The sequence below is a fragment of the Lolium rigidum genome, chromosome 2 (assembly GCF_022539505.1).
Source record: "Lolium rigidum isolate FL_2022 chromosome 2, APGP_CSIRO_Lrig_0.1, whole genome shotgun sequence".
NCBI lineage: Eukaryota > Viridiplantae > Streptophyta > Magnoliopsida > Poales > Poaceae > Lolium > Lolium rigidum.
This window is the reverse complement of record NC_061509.1, coordinates 261,090,670-261,108,150: the sequence shown is the minus strand read 5'-3', so window position 1 is coordinate 261,108,150 and position 17,481 is coordinate 261,090,670. Positions and strand designations below refer to the sequence as shown.

The 17,481-nt window shown below is 42.3% G+C and overlaps 2 protein-coding genes across 2 annotated transcripts; one reads left to right on the top strand and one right to left on the bottom strand.

Annotated features, from left to right (window-relative positions):
- Window positions 1–8,628: 8,628 nt before the first annotated feature.
- On the bottom strand, window positions 8,629–10,757 carry LOC124693346 (20 kDa chaperonin, chloroplastic-like). The gene is made up of 5 exons (XM_047226824.1): window positions 10,542–10,757; window positions 9,891–10,070; window positions 9,471–9,626; window positions 9,230–9,307; window positions 8,629–9,056 (listed from the first exon to the last, which is right to left on the bottom strand). The coding sequence occupies exons 1-5, from the start codon at window positions 10,692–10,694 to the stop codon at window positions 8,883–8,885; spliced, it is 741 nt and encodes a 246-aa protein (XP_047082780.1). The 5' UTR covers window positions 10,695–10,757; the 3' UTR covers window positions 8,629–8,882.
- Window positions 10,758–10,971: 214 nt separating this feature from the next.
- On the top strand, window positions 10,972–17,154 carry LOC124690840 (GPI ethanolamine phosphate transferase 2-like). The gene is given in 18 exon segments (XM_047224169.1): window positions 10,972–11,102; window positions 11,194–11,287; window positions 11,585–11,600; window positions 11,603–11,628; window positions 11,738–11,905; window positions 11,984–12,068; window positions 12,178–12,284; window positions 12,758–12,838; window positions 12,994–13,046; window positions 13,123–13,222; window positions 13,548–13,691; window positions 13,915–14,011; window positions 14,255–14,474; window positions 14,558–14,654; window positions 14,752–15,801; window positions 15,891–15,983; window positions 16,058–16,341; window positions 16,821–17,154. Coding segments are annotated over 18 exon segments (2,967 nt in total). The 3' UTR covers window positions 16,942–17,154.
- The last annotated feature ends 327 nt before the right edge of the window (window positions 17,155–17,481 follow it).

Sequence of the window (17,481 nt, the reverse complement as noted above, 5' to 3'; positions counted from 1 at the left end):
AAAAGGGCCATATCATATCACATATGAACTGCATGTGATGTTAATCCTTTTATGCATCTTATTTTGCTTAGATCGCGACGGTAGCATTATAAGATAATCCCTCACTAAAATCTCAAGATAATAAAGTGTTCATCCTTAGTAGCACCGTTGCCAAGACTTGTCGTTTCGAAGCATCTCGTGATGATCGGGTGTGATAGAATCAACAAGTGCATACAACGGGTGCAAGCCGGCTTTGCACATGCGGATACTAAGGTGGCCTTGACGAGCCTAGCATGTACAGACATGGTCTCGGAACACGTGATACCGAAAGGTAGAACATGAATCATATGATTGATATGATGAACACTTTGAGTGTTCGCCATTGAAATTACACCTTGTCTCGTGATGATCGGATTATGGTGTGGTGGATTTGGTTCGTGTGATCACTAAGACAATGCGAGGGATATTGTTTTGAGTGGGAGTTCACCTAGATTTTTAATTATGTTGAATTAAAATTTGAACTCAATTTGTCATAAACTTAGTCTAAACTATTGCAAATATATGTTGTAGAGATGGCGTCCCCAATCAATTTTAACCAGCTCCTAGAGAAAGAAAAGCTTAAGAGCAACGGTAGCAACTTCACCGACCGGTTCCGTCATGTGAGGATCTTCCTCTCCGGCGGAAATCTGCAATATGTGCTTGATGCACCGCTAGGTGACCCTCCCGCGTGAAACCGAAACCGATGAAGTAAAAGCTGTTTACGAGACTCGGAAAACTCGGTACTCTCAAGTTCGAGGTGCCATCCCGTGCGTCCGGAATCCGATCTTCAAAAACGTTTTGAGCACCACGATCCTCATGAGTTGATGAATGAGCTGAAAGCTATTTTTGAGACTCATGCGGCAGTGGAATGCTATGAAGCATCGAAACATTTCTTCAACTGTATGATGGAAGAAGGCAGCTCCATTAGTGAGCACATGCTCGCCATGACCGGGCATGCGAAGAAACTCGTTGACTTGGGAATAGTGATTCCTAACGGATCGGGGATTAATCGTGTCCTTCAATCACCGCCACCAAGTTACAAGAACTTTGTGATGAACTACAATATGCGTAACATGAACAAGGAGTTACCCGAACTCTTTGGCATCCTAAAAGCTACCGAGATTGAGATCAAGAAAGAGCACAAAGTGTTGATGGTCAACAAGACCACCAGCTTCAAGAAACAGGGCAAGTCTAAGGGAAAATTCAAGAAGGGTGGCAAGAAAGCTGCCACGCCTCCTATGAAACCTAAGAACGGCCCTAAGCCCGATGCCGAGTGCTATTACCGCAAGGAGAAGGGACACCGGAAGCGTAATTGCTCCAAGTATTTGGCGGATCCGAAGAGCGGCCTTGTCAAGAAGAAGAAAGAAGGTATATCCGATATACATGTTATAGATGTTTATCTCACTCGGTTCTCGTTCTAGTACCCGGGTATTTGATACCGGTTCGGTTGCTCATATTTGTAACTCGAAACAGGAACTAAAGAATAAACGAAGACTACTGAAAGATGAAGTGACGATGCGCGTTGGAAATGGATCCAAAGTCGATGTGATCGCTGTCGGCACACTTCCTCTACATCTACCTTTGGGATTAGTTTTAAGCCTAAATAATTGTTATTTTGTACCCGCGTTGAGCATGAACATTATATCCGGATCTTGTTTAATGCAAGACGGTTATTCATTCAAGTCCGAGAATAATGGTTGTTCTATTTTTATGAATAATATCTTTTATGGTCGAGCACCTGAAAAGAATGGCTTATTTCTCGTTAGATCTCGATAGTAGTGATACGCATATACATAACATTGATGCTAAGCGAATTAAATTGAATGATAATTCTACTTATATGTGGCACTCGTCGTCTTGGTCATATTGGAGTGAAGCGCATGAAGAAACTCCATACCGATGGATTACTTGAATCACTTGACTTTGAGTCACTTGATAGATGCGAAGCATGTCTAATGGGAAAAATGACTAAGACTCCATTTTCTGGTATGATGGAGCGAGCTACTGACTTATTGGAAATCATACATACCGATGTATGCGGACCAATGAGTGTAGCATCGCGCGGTGGTTATCGTTATGTTCTAACCTTCACATATGATCTGAGTAGATATGGATATATCTATTTCATGAAACATAAATCCGAAACTTTTGAGAAGTTTAAGGAATTCCAAAGTGAAGTAGAAAATCAACGAAACAAGAAGATTAAATTTCTACGATTTGATCGCGGAGGTGAATATCTGAGTTATGAGTTTAGCATGCATTTAAAGAAATGCGGAATACTTTCACAATTGACACCGCCGGGAACACCACAACGAAACGGTGTGTCCGAACGTCGTAATCGAACTCTCTTAGATATGGTTCGTTCTATGATGTCTCTTACTGATTTGCCGTTATCTTTTGGAGTTATGCATTAGAGACAGCCGCATTCACTTTAAATAGAGCACCATCAAAATCCGTAGAAACGACACCGTATGAATTATGGTTTAATAAGAAACCTAAGTTGTCGTTCCTTAAAGTTTGGGGTTGTGAAGCCTATGTAAAAAAGTTACAACCGGACAAGCTAGAACCCAAAGCGGAGAAATGCATCTTCATAGGATACCCTAAGGAAACTATAGGGTACACTTTCTATCACAGATCCGAAGGCAAAATCTTTGTTGCTAAGAACGGAACCTTTCTTGAGAAAGAATTTCTCACTAAAGAAGTGACTGGAAGAAAAGTAGAACTCGATGAGATTGATGAATCTATACTCGTTGATCAGAGTAGCGCAGTACCGGAAGTTGTACATGTACCGCCTACACCGGCAACAGAGGAAGCTAATGATAATGATCATGAAACTTCGAACGAGGAAACTACTGAACCTCGCAGATCGACAAGGGAACGTGCCACTCCTGATTGGTATGATCCTTGTCTAAATGTCATGATTGTGGATAACAATGATGAGGACCCCGCGACGTATGAAGAAGCGATGATGAGCCCGTATTCCAACAAATGGCAAGAAGCCATGAAATCCGAAATGGGATCCATGTATGATAACAAAGTATGGACTTTGGTAGACTTACCCGATAGCCGAAAGGTCGTCGAGAATAAATGGATCTTCAAGAGAAAAACAGATGCCGATGGTAATATTATCGTCTATAAAGCTCGACTTGTCGCAAAGGGTTTCCGACAAATTCAAGGAGTTGACTACGATGAGACTTTCTCACTCGTAGCGAAGCTAAAATCTGTGAGGATTTTGTTAGCAATAGCTGCATTTTTCGATTATGAGATTTGGCAGATGGATGTCAAAACGGCGTTCCTTAATGGAGACATTGAGGAAGAGTTGTATATGGTACAACCCAAAGGTTTTGTCGATCCTAAAAATGCCGACAAAGTATGCAAACTTCAGCGTTCAATCTATGGACCGAAGCAAGCATCAAGAAGTTGGAACCGACGCTTTGATAAGGTGATCAAAGACTTCGGGTTTATACGAGTGTCATGGAGAGGCCTCGTATTTACAAGAAAGTGAGTGGGAGCTCTGTAGCATTCCTGATATTATATGTAGATGACATATTATTGATTGGGAATGATATAGAACTATTAAGCAGTGTAAAAGGTTATTTGAATAACAGCTTTTCAATGAAAGACCTTGGTGAAGCATCGTATATATTAGGCATCAAGATTTATAGAGATAGATCAAGACGCCTAATAGGGCTATCACAGAGTACATACCTGGACAAGATTCTAAAGAAGTTTAGAATGGACAAAAGTAAGAAAGGGTTTTTACCTATGTTACCAGGCAAGGTCTTGAGTAAGACTCAAGGACCGGCTACGGCAGAAGAAAGAGAAAGGATGAGTCAGATCCCCTATGCTTCGGCAGTAGGCTCTATTATGTATGCCATGCTATGTACAAGACCGGATATAGCGCATGATGTTAGTTTGACTAGCAGATATCAAAGTGATCCAGGAATGGAGCATTGGACAGCGGTCAAGAATATCCTGAAATACTTGAAAAGAACTAAGGATATGTTTCTTTGTTATGGAGGTGACCAAGAGCTCGTTGTAATAAGTTACACCGATGCAAGTTGGACACTGATCCTGATGACTCTAAGTCACAGTCTGGGTACGTGTTTATATTGAATGGTGCTGCAAGTAAGTCGGGCAAGCTCGAAGCAGTGCACGGTGGCGAAGTCTTCAACAGAATCGGAGTACATAGCGGCTTCAGAGGCTTCATCAGAAGCGGTATGGATGAAGAGGTTCATTATAGAGCTCGGTGTGGTTCCTAGTGCATTGGACCCACTAGTCATATACCGTGACAACATGGGTGCCATCGCCAATGCACAAGAACCAAGGTCACACAAGAGGCCGAAGCATATCAAGCTGCGTTACCACTCGATTCGCGAGTACATCGAAGATGGAGAAGTAAAGATTTGCAAAGTACACACCGATCCGAATGTAGCAGATCCGTTGACTAAAGCTCTCCCTAGGGCAAAGCATGACCAACACCGAATGCCATGGGTGTTAGGTTCCTTACAATGTAATCTAGATTATTGACTCTAGTGCAAGTGGGAGACTCGTTGGAGATATGCCCAAGAGGCAATAATAAAAGTGGTTATTATATATCTTTATGTTTATGATAAATGTTTATATATCATGCTATAATTGTATTAACCGAAACATTGATACATGTGTGATATGTAAACAACAAAGAGTCCCTAGTATGCCTCTTAACTAGCTTGTTGATTAATGGATGATTAGTTTCATAATCATGAACATTGGATGTTATTAATAACAAGGTTATATCATTGTATGAATGATGTAATGGACACACCCAATTAAGCGTAGCACAAGATCTCGTCATTAAGTTATTTGCTATAAGCTTTCAATACATAGTTACCTAGTCCTTATGACCATGAGATCATGTAAATCACTTATACCGGAAAGGTACTTTGATTACACCAAACGCCACTGCGTAAATGGGTGGTTATAAAGGTGGGATTAAGTATCCGGAAAGTATGAGTTGAGGCATATGGATCAACAAGTGGGATTTGTCCATCCCGATGACGGATAGATATACTCTGGGCCCTCTCGGTGGAATGTCGTCTAATGTCTTGAAAGCATATGAATAAGTTCATAAGAGACCACATACCACGGTACGAGTAAATAGTACTTGTCAGGAGACGAGGTTGAACAAGGTATGGAGTGATACCGAAGATCAAACCTCGGACAAGTAAAATATCGCGTGACAAAGGGAATTGGTATTGTATGTGAATGGTTCATTCGATCACTAAAGTCATCGTTGAATATGTGGGAGTCATTATGGATCTTCAGATCCCGCTATCGGTTATTGGTCGGAGTGAGTACTCAACCATGTCCGCATAGTTCACGAACCGTAGGGTGACACACTTAAAGTTGGATGTTGAAATGGTAGTACTTGAATATGGAATGGAGTTCGAATATTTGTTCGGAGTCCCGGATGAGATCCCGGACATCACGATGAGTTCCGGAATGGTCCGGAGAATAAGATTCATATATAGGATGTCATTTTATGTGAATTAAAATGTCGCGGAAGGTTCTATGGAAGGTTCTAGAAAAGTCCGGAAGAAACCACCAAGGAAGGTGGAGTCCACATGGGACTCTACCTCCATGGCCGGCCAACCCTAGTGGGGGAGGAGTCCCAAGTGGACTCCCCCTTAGGGGGCCGGCCACCCCCCCATATGGGAGGTGGAACTCCCACCTTTGGTGGGAGTCCTAGCTTGGCTAGGTTTCCCCTCCTTTTGGAAGGTTTTTGGTTCGGGTCTTATTCGAAGACTTGGAGACCAACTCTTGGGGATCCACCTATATAATGAGGGGCCAAGGGAGGGGGCCGGCCACCCCAAGACCACAACCTGGCCGCCCCCTTGAGTGGCCGGCCACCCCCTCCCAAACCCTAGCCGCCCCCTCTCCTCCATAGCTCCCGCGTGCTTTAGCGAAGCTCCGCCGGAGTTCTCCACCGCCACCGACACCACGCCGTTGTGCTGTCGGATTCAAGAGGAGCTACTACTTCCGCTGCCCGCTGGAACGGGAGGTGGACATCGTCGTCATCAACAACCGAACGTGTGACCGAGTACGGAGGTGTTGCCCGTTCGTGGCGCCGGAACCGATCGTGATCAAGATCTTCTACGCGCTTTTGCAAGCGGCAAGTGAACGTCTACCGCAGCAACAAGAGCCTCATCTTGTAGGCTTTGGAATCTCTTCAAGGGTGAGACTCAATACCCCCTCGTTGCTACCGTCTTCTAGATTGCATCTTGGCTTGGATTGCGTGTTCGCGGTAGGAATTTTTTTGTTTTCTATGCAACGTTATCCTACAGTAAACCCTAGATCCGTGCGCCTTTATAAGCCGGATCCTGGGAGCCCTAGAGGCACGATCACAACTCATTGTAACATCGCGAAAGCGCCTAGATAATTCCAGACAAGGAGCAGTAGGCCCTGTCATCGTGCAGGTGTTCCGAAGCTGGGTAAATCGCGTACCACCGTCCCGTGTGCACTCCGCCCTATGGCCCCTACTTCTTCTCCCCCTCGTGAGGATCCCTCCTCCGAGGTACCGTCAATTAGGCAACGACACATGTCTTTTTTGAAGTGCACGCACATGCATTTTATCTACTATTGGACTTTATTGAAACCGTAACAAGCACGTAAAGTTGAGACATATATACATGATTGCAGGCTGGTGGACTATGGCAACTCAATCAACATATTCAAATTCATTTGAACAACGCAAACTTTTATAGATGTTTCTTGAGACATGTGGATTGTATAACTCGATTGGACTCCAACAAAAACGGTTAAAGTGATTCTAACATGCAAGCGTATAGTGCACTATCACTGTGAGGTTGTGATATGGTAACTCGGTCCGTGTTACCAGAGATGAGTTAGTTAGAGAGTTGAGTCAAACAGGTAGAGTTGAAATGTGCGGATGCGGTTGTGAGGTTATTACTCTCATAACTTGGTGGATGACAAGAAATGCATTGTAATCGGTTGATCAACACAAACTTATATAGATGTTTGTCACGACACACAAATTTTGTCTACTCAATGAGACTCGGTAAAATAGAGTCAAAATGTTAGAATGATTCCACATGCATGTACTCGTGCTATCCTGTAAATTAGTGATACATAACTAGGTCCACGGTGACAAAATGAACAATTCCATATCGTCTCAAGCTAGTGGGACTTTACTAAGACTCTTAGCAAGATAAGTGCTTTAATTGATATGATAATTCTAGTAACTCGATCGACCATGATAAGTAAAGTATCTAAAGTGAACAACCCAAAGATCATGATCTTTTCTGAAGTGCATGCACATGCATTTTATCTATTTGTGAACTTTATTAAAATCATAACAAACACGTAAAGTTGAGACATACATACACGATTCTGAGCTGGTGATTAGCGTAACTCGATCAAAATACTCTAATTGATTGAACAACGCAAACTTTTATAGCTGCTTCCTGAGATATGTGGATTTTATCTAGTAGATTGGACTATAATTAGATAGAGTCAAACGGTTGAAGTGATTCTAACTTGCAAGTGTATAGTGCACTATCACCACGAGGTTGTGATAAGGTAACTTAGTCCATCTTAACACACACGAGTTAGTTAGACAGCTATAGTAAAATATACGTATTTGTATCTTTTGTTTTTCACGATTTCTTCTTTATTGCCAAAAACTATGTAGTAAATTGACTACATAGCTTTGAATGTGGCCAGTCCTTGCTTTACATGTAAGCCATGCGTAAAAACGTTTTTTTCTAGAAAATTCTGCTGTCACAGATCGATAAAATGCATTAAGAAAGCAAACACATAATTATATACCCCCTCCGTTTCATAATTCATATCCTTGGTTTAGTTAAAATTTAAATTAAAACTATAACAAAAATCATGGAACGGAAGGACCATCTGATTGGATAGACTTTATTCAGTATCAGCATATATTACTATAGTAGTGAGCGGTTGATTACACAAGAGGAAAAGATACACGATTTGCTGCGATGTGATGACGACCCTGCCTGCATGCACTTACATACGTGTGTGGTGACGACGCCTCCTTGCATTGGGTTCCGGTTTGACTGGGTCGATCTCCAGCCGTACGTTGCAGCTGGCTATCGTCGTCGATCCAGAAGACAACTATCCTCGTCGTCTCGGCCGGCGGTGTGGTGTGGATGCGACTCCGGCCGGTCCGCAGTCCACCGTTACAAATATCGGGCGATTTGTGTGCTCGTGCGCGCCAGGGAATACTCTGTTGCTACCTCACGCAAACTCGAAACGTGCGTGTCATGCCCCGTCTGACCCGGGTCTCTTCATTTTCTCTTCATCAATTGTTTTGTAAAATACATCCTTCTTAGGGAATGTATGCACAGAATTTGAAAGAAAACGCCAGTTAACCATTACAAACTTTTATTTCTCTCCCGACTTCTCTATCCGTTTTATGATTCTTTTCTTGTCCGTAGAAGTTCCAGAGCAGAGCTTGTAGGTTACTATCAAATGACCTCAAAATCAAATGCACTGATCACGCTCTGGGCATTTTGTGACAAATTAGACAAATTGTGGTTTTGCTAAAATAAACAACAGACCGGTTGCAAGGACACTAAACTATTGTGATTGTGTGCAGTCCAATTTGATTTATAATCTTGGTGCACAGTAGGACCAAAAACCGGATCATCAACTAACAGTATCATGCTGACAACACAACCTTGACAGGGCCAAGAGATAGAACGCACGAGTACTTGAAGCCAGACACCGAAGGGGACCTCCTCATTACTCTTCATGCGATGCATCCAGTTTTCCCTGGAACAATTTATGATCAAAATGCTGCCGCTTGCGCCCGCACATGCCTGGCGAAATCTAGCTCAGGAGAGGACAGCCATCAGATCGGATACCCTCAACACGATATAGTTTGTGCCGTCAGCACCCTTGAACTCGGCGCCGGCGTACTTCGAGTACAGAACAGAGCTGCCTTCAGAGACCGGCAGCGGGATCCTCTTGCCTTCCTCGTCCAGATGGCCTGGGCCGACGGCAACAACCTGCACCAACCAATTTGTTATATCATTAGCAAGTAATAACTTTGAATAGTAATAGATGCAAAGGTATAGTTCTGACATGAAGGTCCAACCGTGCATCTCAGAAGTCAGAAACATAGGCATCATATAGATAACAAGACTGTCGAAGAGAACTAGTAACGGAGTGGATGACTGACCATTCCAATAGATGGCTTCTCCTTAACACTATCGGTAAGCAGCAGACCACCAGCAGTTTTATCTTCAGCTACAGCTACCTGTTATACGAGGAAGAGGCAGAAATTATTATAACATGATTGAAGGGTGAACTATGCAGTAACCTGAAACAGAATCTTTCGTCCCCACTTAATTGACAACAGTACACCATCCAAGCCATACAAACCAAGTGTATAGAAATAAATATATATATGAGATCACTACCTTGATAAGAACACGGTCACTAAGAGGCTTCATGTCTTTCGCGTCATCTGTCTCCAGAATACCAATGATATCGTCCTCTCTTAGAATCAGATGGTTGGCATCATTCAACTCCACCTCTGTTCCAGCATACCTTGAATATACAACCTGAGCACCAACCTACATAAGTAGCAGATAATACATGTTACAGGTGCCATTTTTTTGCCAACCATTAGTAAGAAATTGTCGGTATTAACAAACATCGGAAGAAAACATATAAACAATTGAACAGTATACAAAACTGGGATAACGTGCGTAAAATCCCAGAATCCAAACAGATAAAATTTTAGCTTGTTTTTTACTGGGTTTGTTATAGACAAAATACTACTCATATAAGAAAGGAACAAGAGACTGCAAGTCACAATTTTCTACCAAGAACTATACCTTGATGCCGACTTCCACTTTGCTATCCCCAAAGATTCTTCCCTCTCCAATAGCAACTACCTCACCGCTCTGAGGTTTAGACTGAGCAGCTGAAGGGAGCAATATTCCACCAGTTGTCTTCTGCTCAGCGGTCTTAGTCTTGAGAAGTACTCTGTCGGCCAAGGGCTTGACCGTCGTGTACTGCAATGGAATAACAGAAGATAATTTCAGATCCGCAAGAATACTGACATGGAATTAGAACTAGACGCTCAACCAAAATGCTAAGCAGAAAACCAACATAGCTGCTTGCTGGACTCTTTTCTTTTTAAACATATGGTCCGTTTCATGTCATAATCAATTGTTCATAGCAGCTTCCCGCCCCTTAATTCCAGTAGAATTTGAATCGTATAAACATTATGTGCAAGCTTAGAGAAACCATTATTGACACACCGCAGCCTAAGACCTTCAATTTTTCTAATCACTACTACGGAGTATAAGCTAACCTCTAGTCTAGAAAAAAACAGGGTGCCACCTATATCAGCAATCTCATTATTCGACTTGACCCCTCTTCTACATATTCCAGAACGATATTCATGCAACGGAACGGGCGAGAACCACTCCTCGTGGAAAATAATCAGCAAAACCATGGTGCATTGCACGGGGGGAACGCACCTTGGGGGCGACGACGGTGGCGGCCCTGACGACGAGCCCGCCGACCGCCCTCCGCGCCGGGCGGACCCCGACAGCAGCCGACGTGGGTGCGCGGAGGCCCTGGACTGGGGCAGCCGCACCGACCGCGGAGCCGCAGAGCTGCACCGACGCCATTGCTCGAGGATGGAAGAAATCCGAGCTGCAGGAGAAGAGGATAAACCCTAGAAGCAGAGCAGTGGGAAGCGGCGACGACGACGCAGAGCATGAGCCACCAACCGCTTTATCTTCTCGAATTGTCAAAAAAAAACTTAATGGGCTGAGCTAGGCCCATTTCACTTTAGGCCCAGAGTTCCAGGTGTTATCAAGCCCATGAGACTTTGGCCCAGTTTGTACGTCCGTCTTCCTCTTTGGCTCCGGGCAGCAGAGGAGCAGCGGCGATCGCCACCGCGCCATGGGCGCCGCCTCCCCTTCCGGCGCCGCACTGGCGGGATGGACCGTGGCGGCGGTGCTTCTGCAGGTCGCCGGCCTCTCGCTCTTCCTCTACGGCTTCTTCCCCGTCAAGCCCACGCTCCCCGGCTTCAGGTTCGCGCCTCCGCCTCTGCTCTGCTTTTCTCTGAGGCAACAGGTCGTATTAGCTTCGGCTGACGCGTGTCTGGTGTGGGGTGGTACGCAGTGGCGCGGAGAGCTACCGGGCGCCGTCGTGTGCTCCTGTTGGTGGCAGGGAGGAACCGGCGCTTCCTCCGGATCAGCTCAGATCCTTGTACAGGGTAGGGCATTGCTCCCATTCCAATTGCTCGCTGTAGACTTCAGATTCGCCTCGTGCTGTCCCAGAATGTTTTAATGTTCCTACATCCAAATCCTAAATTACCACTGTATTTCTGTTCTAGAATATTATAGTGGGGTTAAGGTTTTAAAGGACTGTAAAAAATTGATTAAGCTTCTTACATTTTGTGCTGATGTGGAGCTTTCCCTGTTACGGAAGCTTCTTATGTAGTGCTCAGCTTTAGTTCACGTTGTATATTTACGATTGTAATGCTTGTGCTTTTGTGTATGATTCATACCAGGAACTTTCTGAGGTCCCCGTGTGTACGATCGCTTGGTGTTGATGGTACGTACATCCTAAATTGATCTGGACATTGCTGGCAGCATAATCCCTCTATGACTATTTTTCTTACCTTTTAATGTTTGGCATTTTGAGTTTATCAATGTCAATTTAGGTAATAGACGGGCTACCTGCTGAATTTGTACTGGGAAGAGCTGGGAAACCTCCGAGCAAAGAAATGATGGAGGCAATGCCATACACACAATCTCTGTTAGCTGGTTGCAGAGCAGTTGGTTATCATGCAAAGGCTGCACCTCCAACCGTTACAATGCCCCGACTAAAAGTAGGCCTTACTTTACCAAAAGATATCTATTTGTGGAAATTTCCAGTGTTGAGCAATCCTAAGTGTACTTTCTTTCAGTCTATGGTATCAGGGGCAATTGGAGGTTTTCTAGATGTGGCACTTAACTTCAATACCCAAGCCTTTTTGGATGACAATCTTCTTGGTCAGAACCTCTTGCTACCTCCCTATCCCTCTATCTTGCTATTCCTACTTTGTATGCCAAATTAGCAACACAGAACAGCTTATAAGTCATAATTTTACATTTATCACAGACCAGCTTCATAGCATTGGTTATAAGTTAGTGATGTTGGGAGATGAGACATGGATGAAATTGTTCCCAACACTATTCTACAGACAAGATGGAGTGAGCAGTTTCTATGTAAGTCTTGTCTCATGCATCACATGCTTTTCTTGCAATGAGCTATGATTGAACATTAATTGTCGGAAGACAAGAACACAATTTACAGGTTTAAACACTGATTAATTTGGATTTTCGTTTCACTATCATCTGATGCACTAATCTTAACAGTTAGTTTATAACAAAGCATATGTCCATCCCTCTCTTTTTTCCAGGAATTTTTGCAAATAAATAATGAAATCACTTAGATGTTTGAAGTTTCTAGATACTTGGCATCTCCTAGCCATCTTTCGAGCTACTTTTCCCTGGTGACCATATGACACTCATTAAGGAGAGTATTAGTTAATTGGCTGCGCTTACAGATATTTGCATATTAGGCACATGAGCTTATGGATTGTTGCTTACTTTGTGCTAATAACAGTGCTTTCTTTGTTCTTCTCAGCCTGGTCTATCATGAGTAAAAAATTGTTTACAGATTTGTAACTATATTGCAGGTGAAAGATACGGTCGAGGTTGATTTCAATGTTTCTCGTCATCTGGATTCTGAGCTTGCTGCGAAAGATTGGGATGCACTGGTACAATTCTACTCATTCCTGGATGCATTTTCACTTGTTTTTTCAGTAGTGCCAGAAAATGCACCTTATCTCTCGATCCAAACTGTGTGTTTTTTGATAAGGTAACCTATGATCTCAGGTGAACACTGACAAATTCCTTTCATTGACAATTTCAGGTTCTGCACTATTTAGGTTTAGATCATGTTGGCCATATAGGAGGCCGTCGGAGGTAATACCATATCATCTTCACCTTTTCTGGGTGATTTTAGCAATGTCTAATTTTAGTTGAAGTTTCAAAATGACAGTGTTTTGATGACTCCAAAGCTGAAGGAGATGGATGATGTGATTAGAAGGGTCCATGCTGCAGTTACGAGCCTTCACGACAATTCGGACAGAACACTTTTGGTATGTTATCTTTTTTATTTCTTCAAATTTTGTTTTTCTTCTAGTAGTGTAGATTTAATGTTACAAAGAAGTCCAACATCTGCAGTTTGCCTCGAGAGATCATTAGCAATAGTTTAATTTGTATTGATAATTCAGATGCATGTTTAACAAATTCTACTCCGATCCATTTCTAGCTTATGTGGTTTAAAGATTTCCACAACTGCAGGTGTTTCATCAAAATTTCATTCACTATCTTCCAAGTTGCATTAAAGATGCTTTGGATGTACATGATTTTTTTTTACAATTGCAGTTCTTCCAGTGATTTTGCTTTGACCCTACATTTCAGGTTGTGGTCAGTGATCATGGAATGACTGAAATTGGCAATCATGGAGGATCTTCTTATGAAGAAACTGACTCCCTTGCCCTTTTCATAGGACACAGTGTTGAGAACTCGTATTGTTCGCCTTATGACCAGAAAGAAACACTTCAAGTATGAATCTAGACTTCTCTCAGCCTTATCTCTGAATATTTTGAAGCTTGATTCCATTTTATAGTGTACTTTTGAGTTTGATAGAAATTGTTGCAGTATATGATTATTTTCACATTAAGCAGTCAGTTTTCTTTGTCGCTCACGCTGAAATCAGTGCAAATATTCAATGGATAGTATTTCAAGATACTAACACACAGCTATGATCTGTGAACTTTTTTGTCAGGTTGACCTTACTCCAACTCTAGCTCTTCTCTTTGGCATACCAATTCCGAAAAATAATATAGGTGTCTTGCTTCCGGAGCTTTTTAATTCTTTGTCAGGTGAATATAAATACCTTCAATGTCAAGTGTGTTGCACTTCCGTGCAAAACAAGTACTGTAGATAGTTTTATGCATGTGGACTTCATATTGATTTTATTAGGCTTAAGTTCTTGTTGGTTGTATAATTGCATGCCTTTTGCCGATTTTTATATCTCAATTAGATCAGAATATTGGATTGTTTAGAAATTCCTGATTAACATTATCACCTATCTGTTCTGAGATGGTGAATATATCTTATTTCAGATGAGCAAAAACTGCGGACCTTAGAACTGAACTCGTGGCAAATCTTAAGATTGCTACAGAAACAGAAACCTGCGTTCTGCTCTGAAAACTGTGTAAATTTAAAGGATGACTTTAGAGTTGATATGCTTCCTGAATCTATTGAGGAGAAGTTGTGCCATTTGCTTTCTAATGCTTTTGCTTCTCATCGGTCCTCACTTCTACAGCAAGATTCTGATTTCAGGTGAGCTTATATGGTCCTAATGTACATAAAAAGTTGTGGATATCATCAGCCATCAATGCTTATTAAAGAACTCGCTGTTTCAGGTCTGTTGAAGCATCTGGGCACTCTAGGACTGCTTTGAACGCCTACTCTGACTTCTTAAGATATGCGAGTGAGTGGTTGTCTCACAGAGCAACCGATGTAATTTTACTACCTTTCCAGTGCTAAGCTATTATACTGTACTGTTACGTGGTTTTCTTCTGAATGACTTATCTCCTTTTACTATTCGTATTTGCAGAAACCACTCTATGTACTTGTGTCTGCAATCTCCTTGATGATTATTTCATGTTTTTCTCTTGCCGGCATTATCTTTTGCGTATTTGAAAGAAAGTCGCAGAGTCAAGTTGAACGCAATTCTGAGTGTGATTTGGATAAACATTGGCATCTTGATGAGGTTTTCATTCTAATGGGGATTTTTCTGTATGTCGCCAGTCTTGGTTCAAGTTCTTTTGTTGAAGAAGAGCAGTATATATGGCATTTTCTTACGTCTACTCTCTATTTAATATTTCTCATCAAGACGGTTCAGTCAATGCTAAAAGAATCAAATTCAACATTAGTCCATAGAGCAGAAGCAGAGATCCTTAGCAGAAATAACTCTTCCTATCTTACCAGCTATAAACTAACCACGGGCCAGGTTGTTGGTTCCAAGTTATACGCTATCCTTATTGTTCTTGTTGCTGGGAGAATTCTAAGAGCATGGCATCAAGGTGGGATTAATTGGGTTCACTTTCCTGACATTTCGAAGATATTGACCCAATGTGACTCTTCTGTCGTAAAGTCTCTTCAAATTATCTCAGTTCTTGCGGTCGTAGTGTTGTATGCAGTTTCACTCAATTTATGGGGAACAAGGAGAATGCTTGTTATAGGGTTATGGTTGAGCCACCTTTCATGTGGACTTTTAGTTATGCTGCATATTTGGAAAAGTCAGGTCAACACTTCAGTACTGATGAACCATAGTACAACATCAATAGCTCAGATATTCTATGTCATCGCAAGCATTTCAATAACTTGCACTGTTCTTTTGTCGCCTTGGATATTTCCAATACATTCCAGAGAAGCAGAACCAACATCCTCCTCTGGCTTCAATCCCCAGAAAGCTATTCATTTGCATGGCATGAATCATTCGGTGTTCCTGACTGGAATAACATACACAATGTTCTGGTGCCTTCTTCAATTGCTTCTGCAGCAGCCCATAAATGCTATTCCTGTTTTGCTCATTCTGTTGCAACTTATCTCGAGTGTTATTCATTTTTCTCTGAACAAATCATTGCATAGGCAATGGGTGCAGGTTAGTTTGTTGGAGTATTTTCTTGTACTTTTGTTTTGTAGATCCATGTCATCATTGATGATGACTATTTTTATTGGCTAACTGTGTAGGTTGTTGCAATGCAATTCTTGGGGATGACCGGTCATTTTGGTCTCGGGAATACTAATAGTCTCGCCAGCATAGATGTTGCTGGAGCTTTCATTGTAAGTTGTACATATACTCTCTTTAGCGTCTCTACTTCCCCTTTCCTTCAGATTTGACTATTGAATTTTAACAGGGCATTTCAAGCTACTCGACCGTTCTTTCTGGGATTCTGATGTTTATCATTACATATGGATCACCTCTGTTGTTATACCTTGGGATGGTGGTTTATATGTCGGCGAAAGATAGCGATGATATCCGCACTCCATGGCAATTAAAATGGAGCAGCATTCTGGGAAAAATGATCGCGTTGCCCTGTTTACTTCCTTTGCTGATCAATTCTATTGCCTTGACTTCATACACTATTGTTTTGTTGCTCATGAGGAACCATTTGTTCGTCTGGAGCGTGTTTTCACCAAAGTAAGTGATCGATTAAAACTTTACAAGTCAGTGTCCAGTCACTTCTCCATTTTGGTGCATCACTATCACATGGGCCCCTTTAGAAATTATTTACTCGTATTTGATGCTTACCTTGTGTATGTGGGCTTCCGTGGGTTTCTAAGTCTAGAAACCAGAACAAGCGGCTGCAGCTATACTAGAAGTAGAACCCCAATGCTGTCCATAGAAGCTGGTACTAGAAGCACATCCCTGAAACTGCTGAACGAAACAAATGAGAACACCGAGGAAATGATGCTTTTAAGGATTGAATTCAAGTCTTCATTATGGAAACTGCTGAACAAGTAGACTGTTAGTTCTGACCAGAATGTTTCCACTGCTTACAATGGTTATTATGGATAGCTTTTTTACTTAATCCAGTAAATACTGGAGTAGTTATTTTTTTCCCATGCTACATTTGTTCTTTGCCATTATTTGACCAGCTCCATTTTTTATGGTCACAGGTACCTTTATGTCTGCGCAGCAACAGTATGCACATACGCCGGAGTCTCCATCATAGCCACGACCGCAGCTTACACCTGTGCTGTATTTTCATTCAGGACGAGAAAGTACAGATCCATGTGATTATGTTAACAGATTGGTGTTCTGACTGAGTACCCATTTGCTAGAAAAGATTACTAGCACTGTCTTAGTCAAAGAACCCTCTCTGACGGCGTAGCCCATTTTAGGCCATACAACACCTGGGAAGGATGTAAACACATGTTCCGTGCCCCATCTCTCACTTTGTTGCACTAGAATTGTACTGTATGTATGTGAATCACCCCGTCTAATTTTGGAGCTACTCCTCCGGCCGGATTAAATTGACGGAGGCTCAGGCATCAAGTACACACACGCTGGTACTGTTTCGCGTCGATTAATTTCGGCTGGAGGTAGTATATGCTATAAGTTCCAAGTTTCAACATCGTGTGTATCTGGGCTTGCTGGTTTGGTTTGCCATGGAACAGAACGATGTGCTATTGGCTTGCATTGGCACTGATAGCTAGCGCCAGCTAAGTAGAGGATTGGCCTAGTGAGTGAGAAGTTAATGGCAAGGATATCCTATATGGCTATTGGTAAAAAGAATAGTGGTAAGGATATCGGAAAGTGTCTTTGGCTCCTGAGGTC

Bases quoted from the DNA above. Each gene is read 5' to 3' on its own strand.
- LOC124693346 (XM_047226824.1), bottom strand. From the start codon at position 10,694: ATGGCGTCGGTGCAGCTCTGCGGCTCCGCGGTCGGTGCGGCTGCCCCA. The intron at 10,071-10,541 runs GTGCGTTCCCCC...ATTCCATTGCAG, and splicing joins CCACCGTCGTCGCCCCCAAG to TACACGACGGTCAAGCCCTT. The intron at 9,627-9,890 runs GTATAGTTCTTG...CTACTTATGTAG, and splicing joins AAGTGGAAGTCGGCATCAAG to GTTGGTGCTCAGGTTGTATA.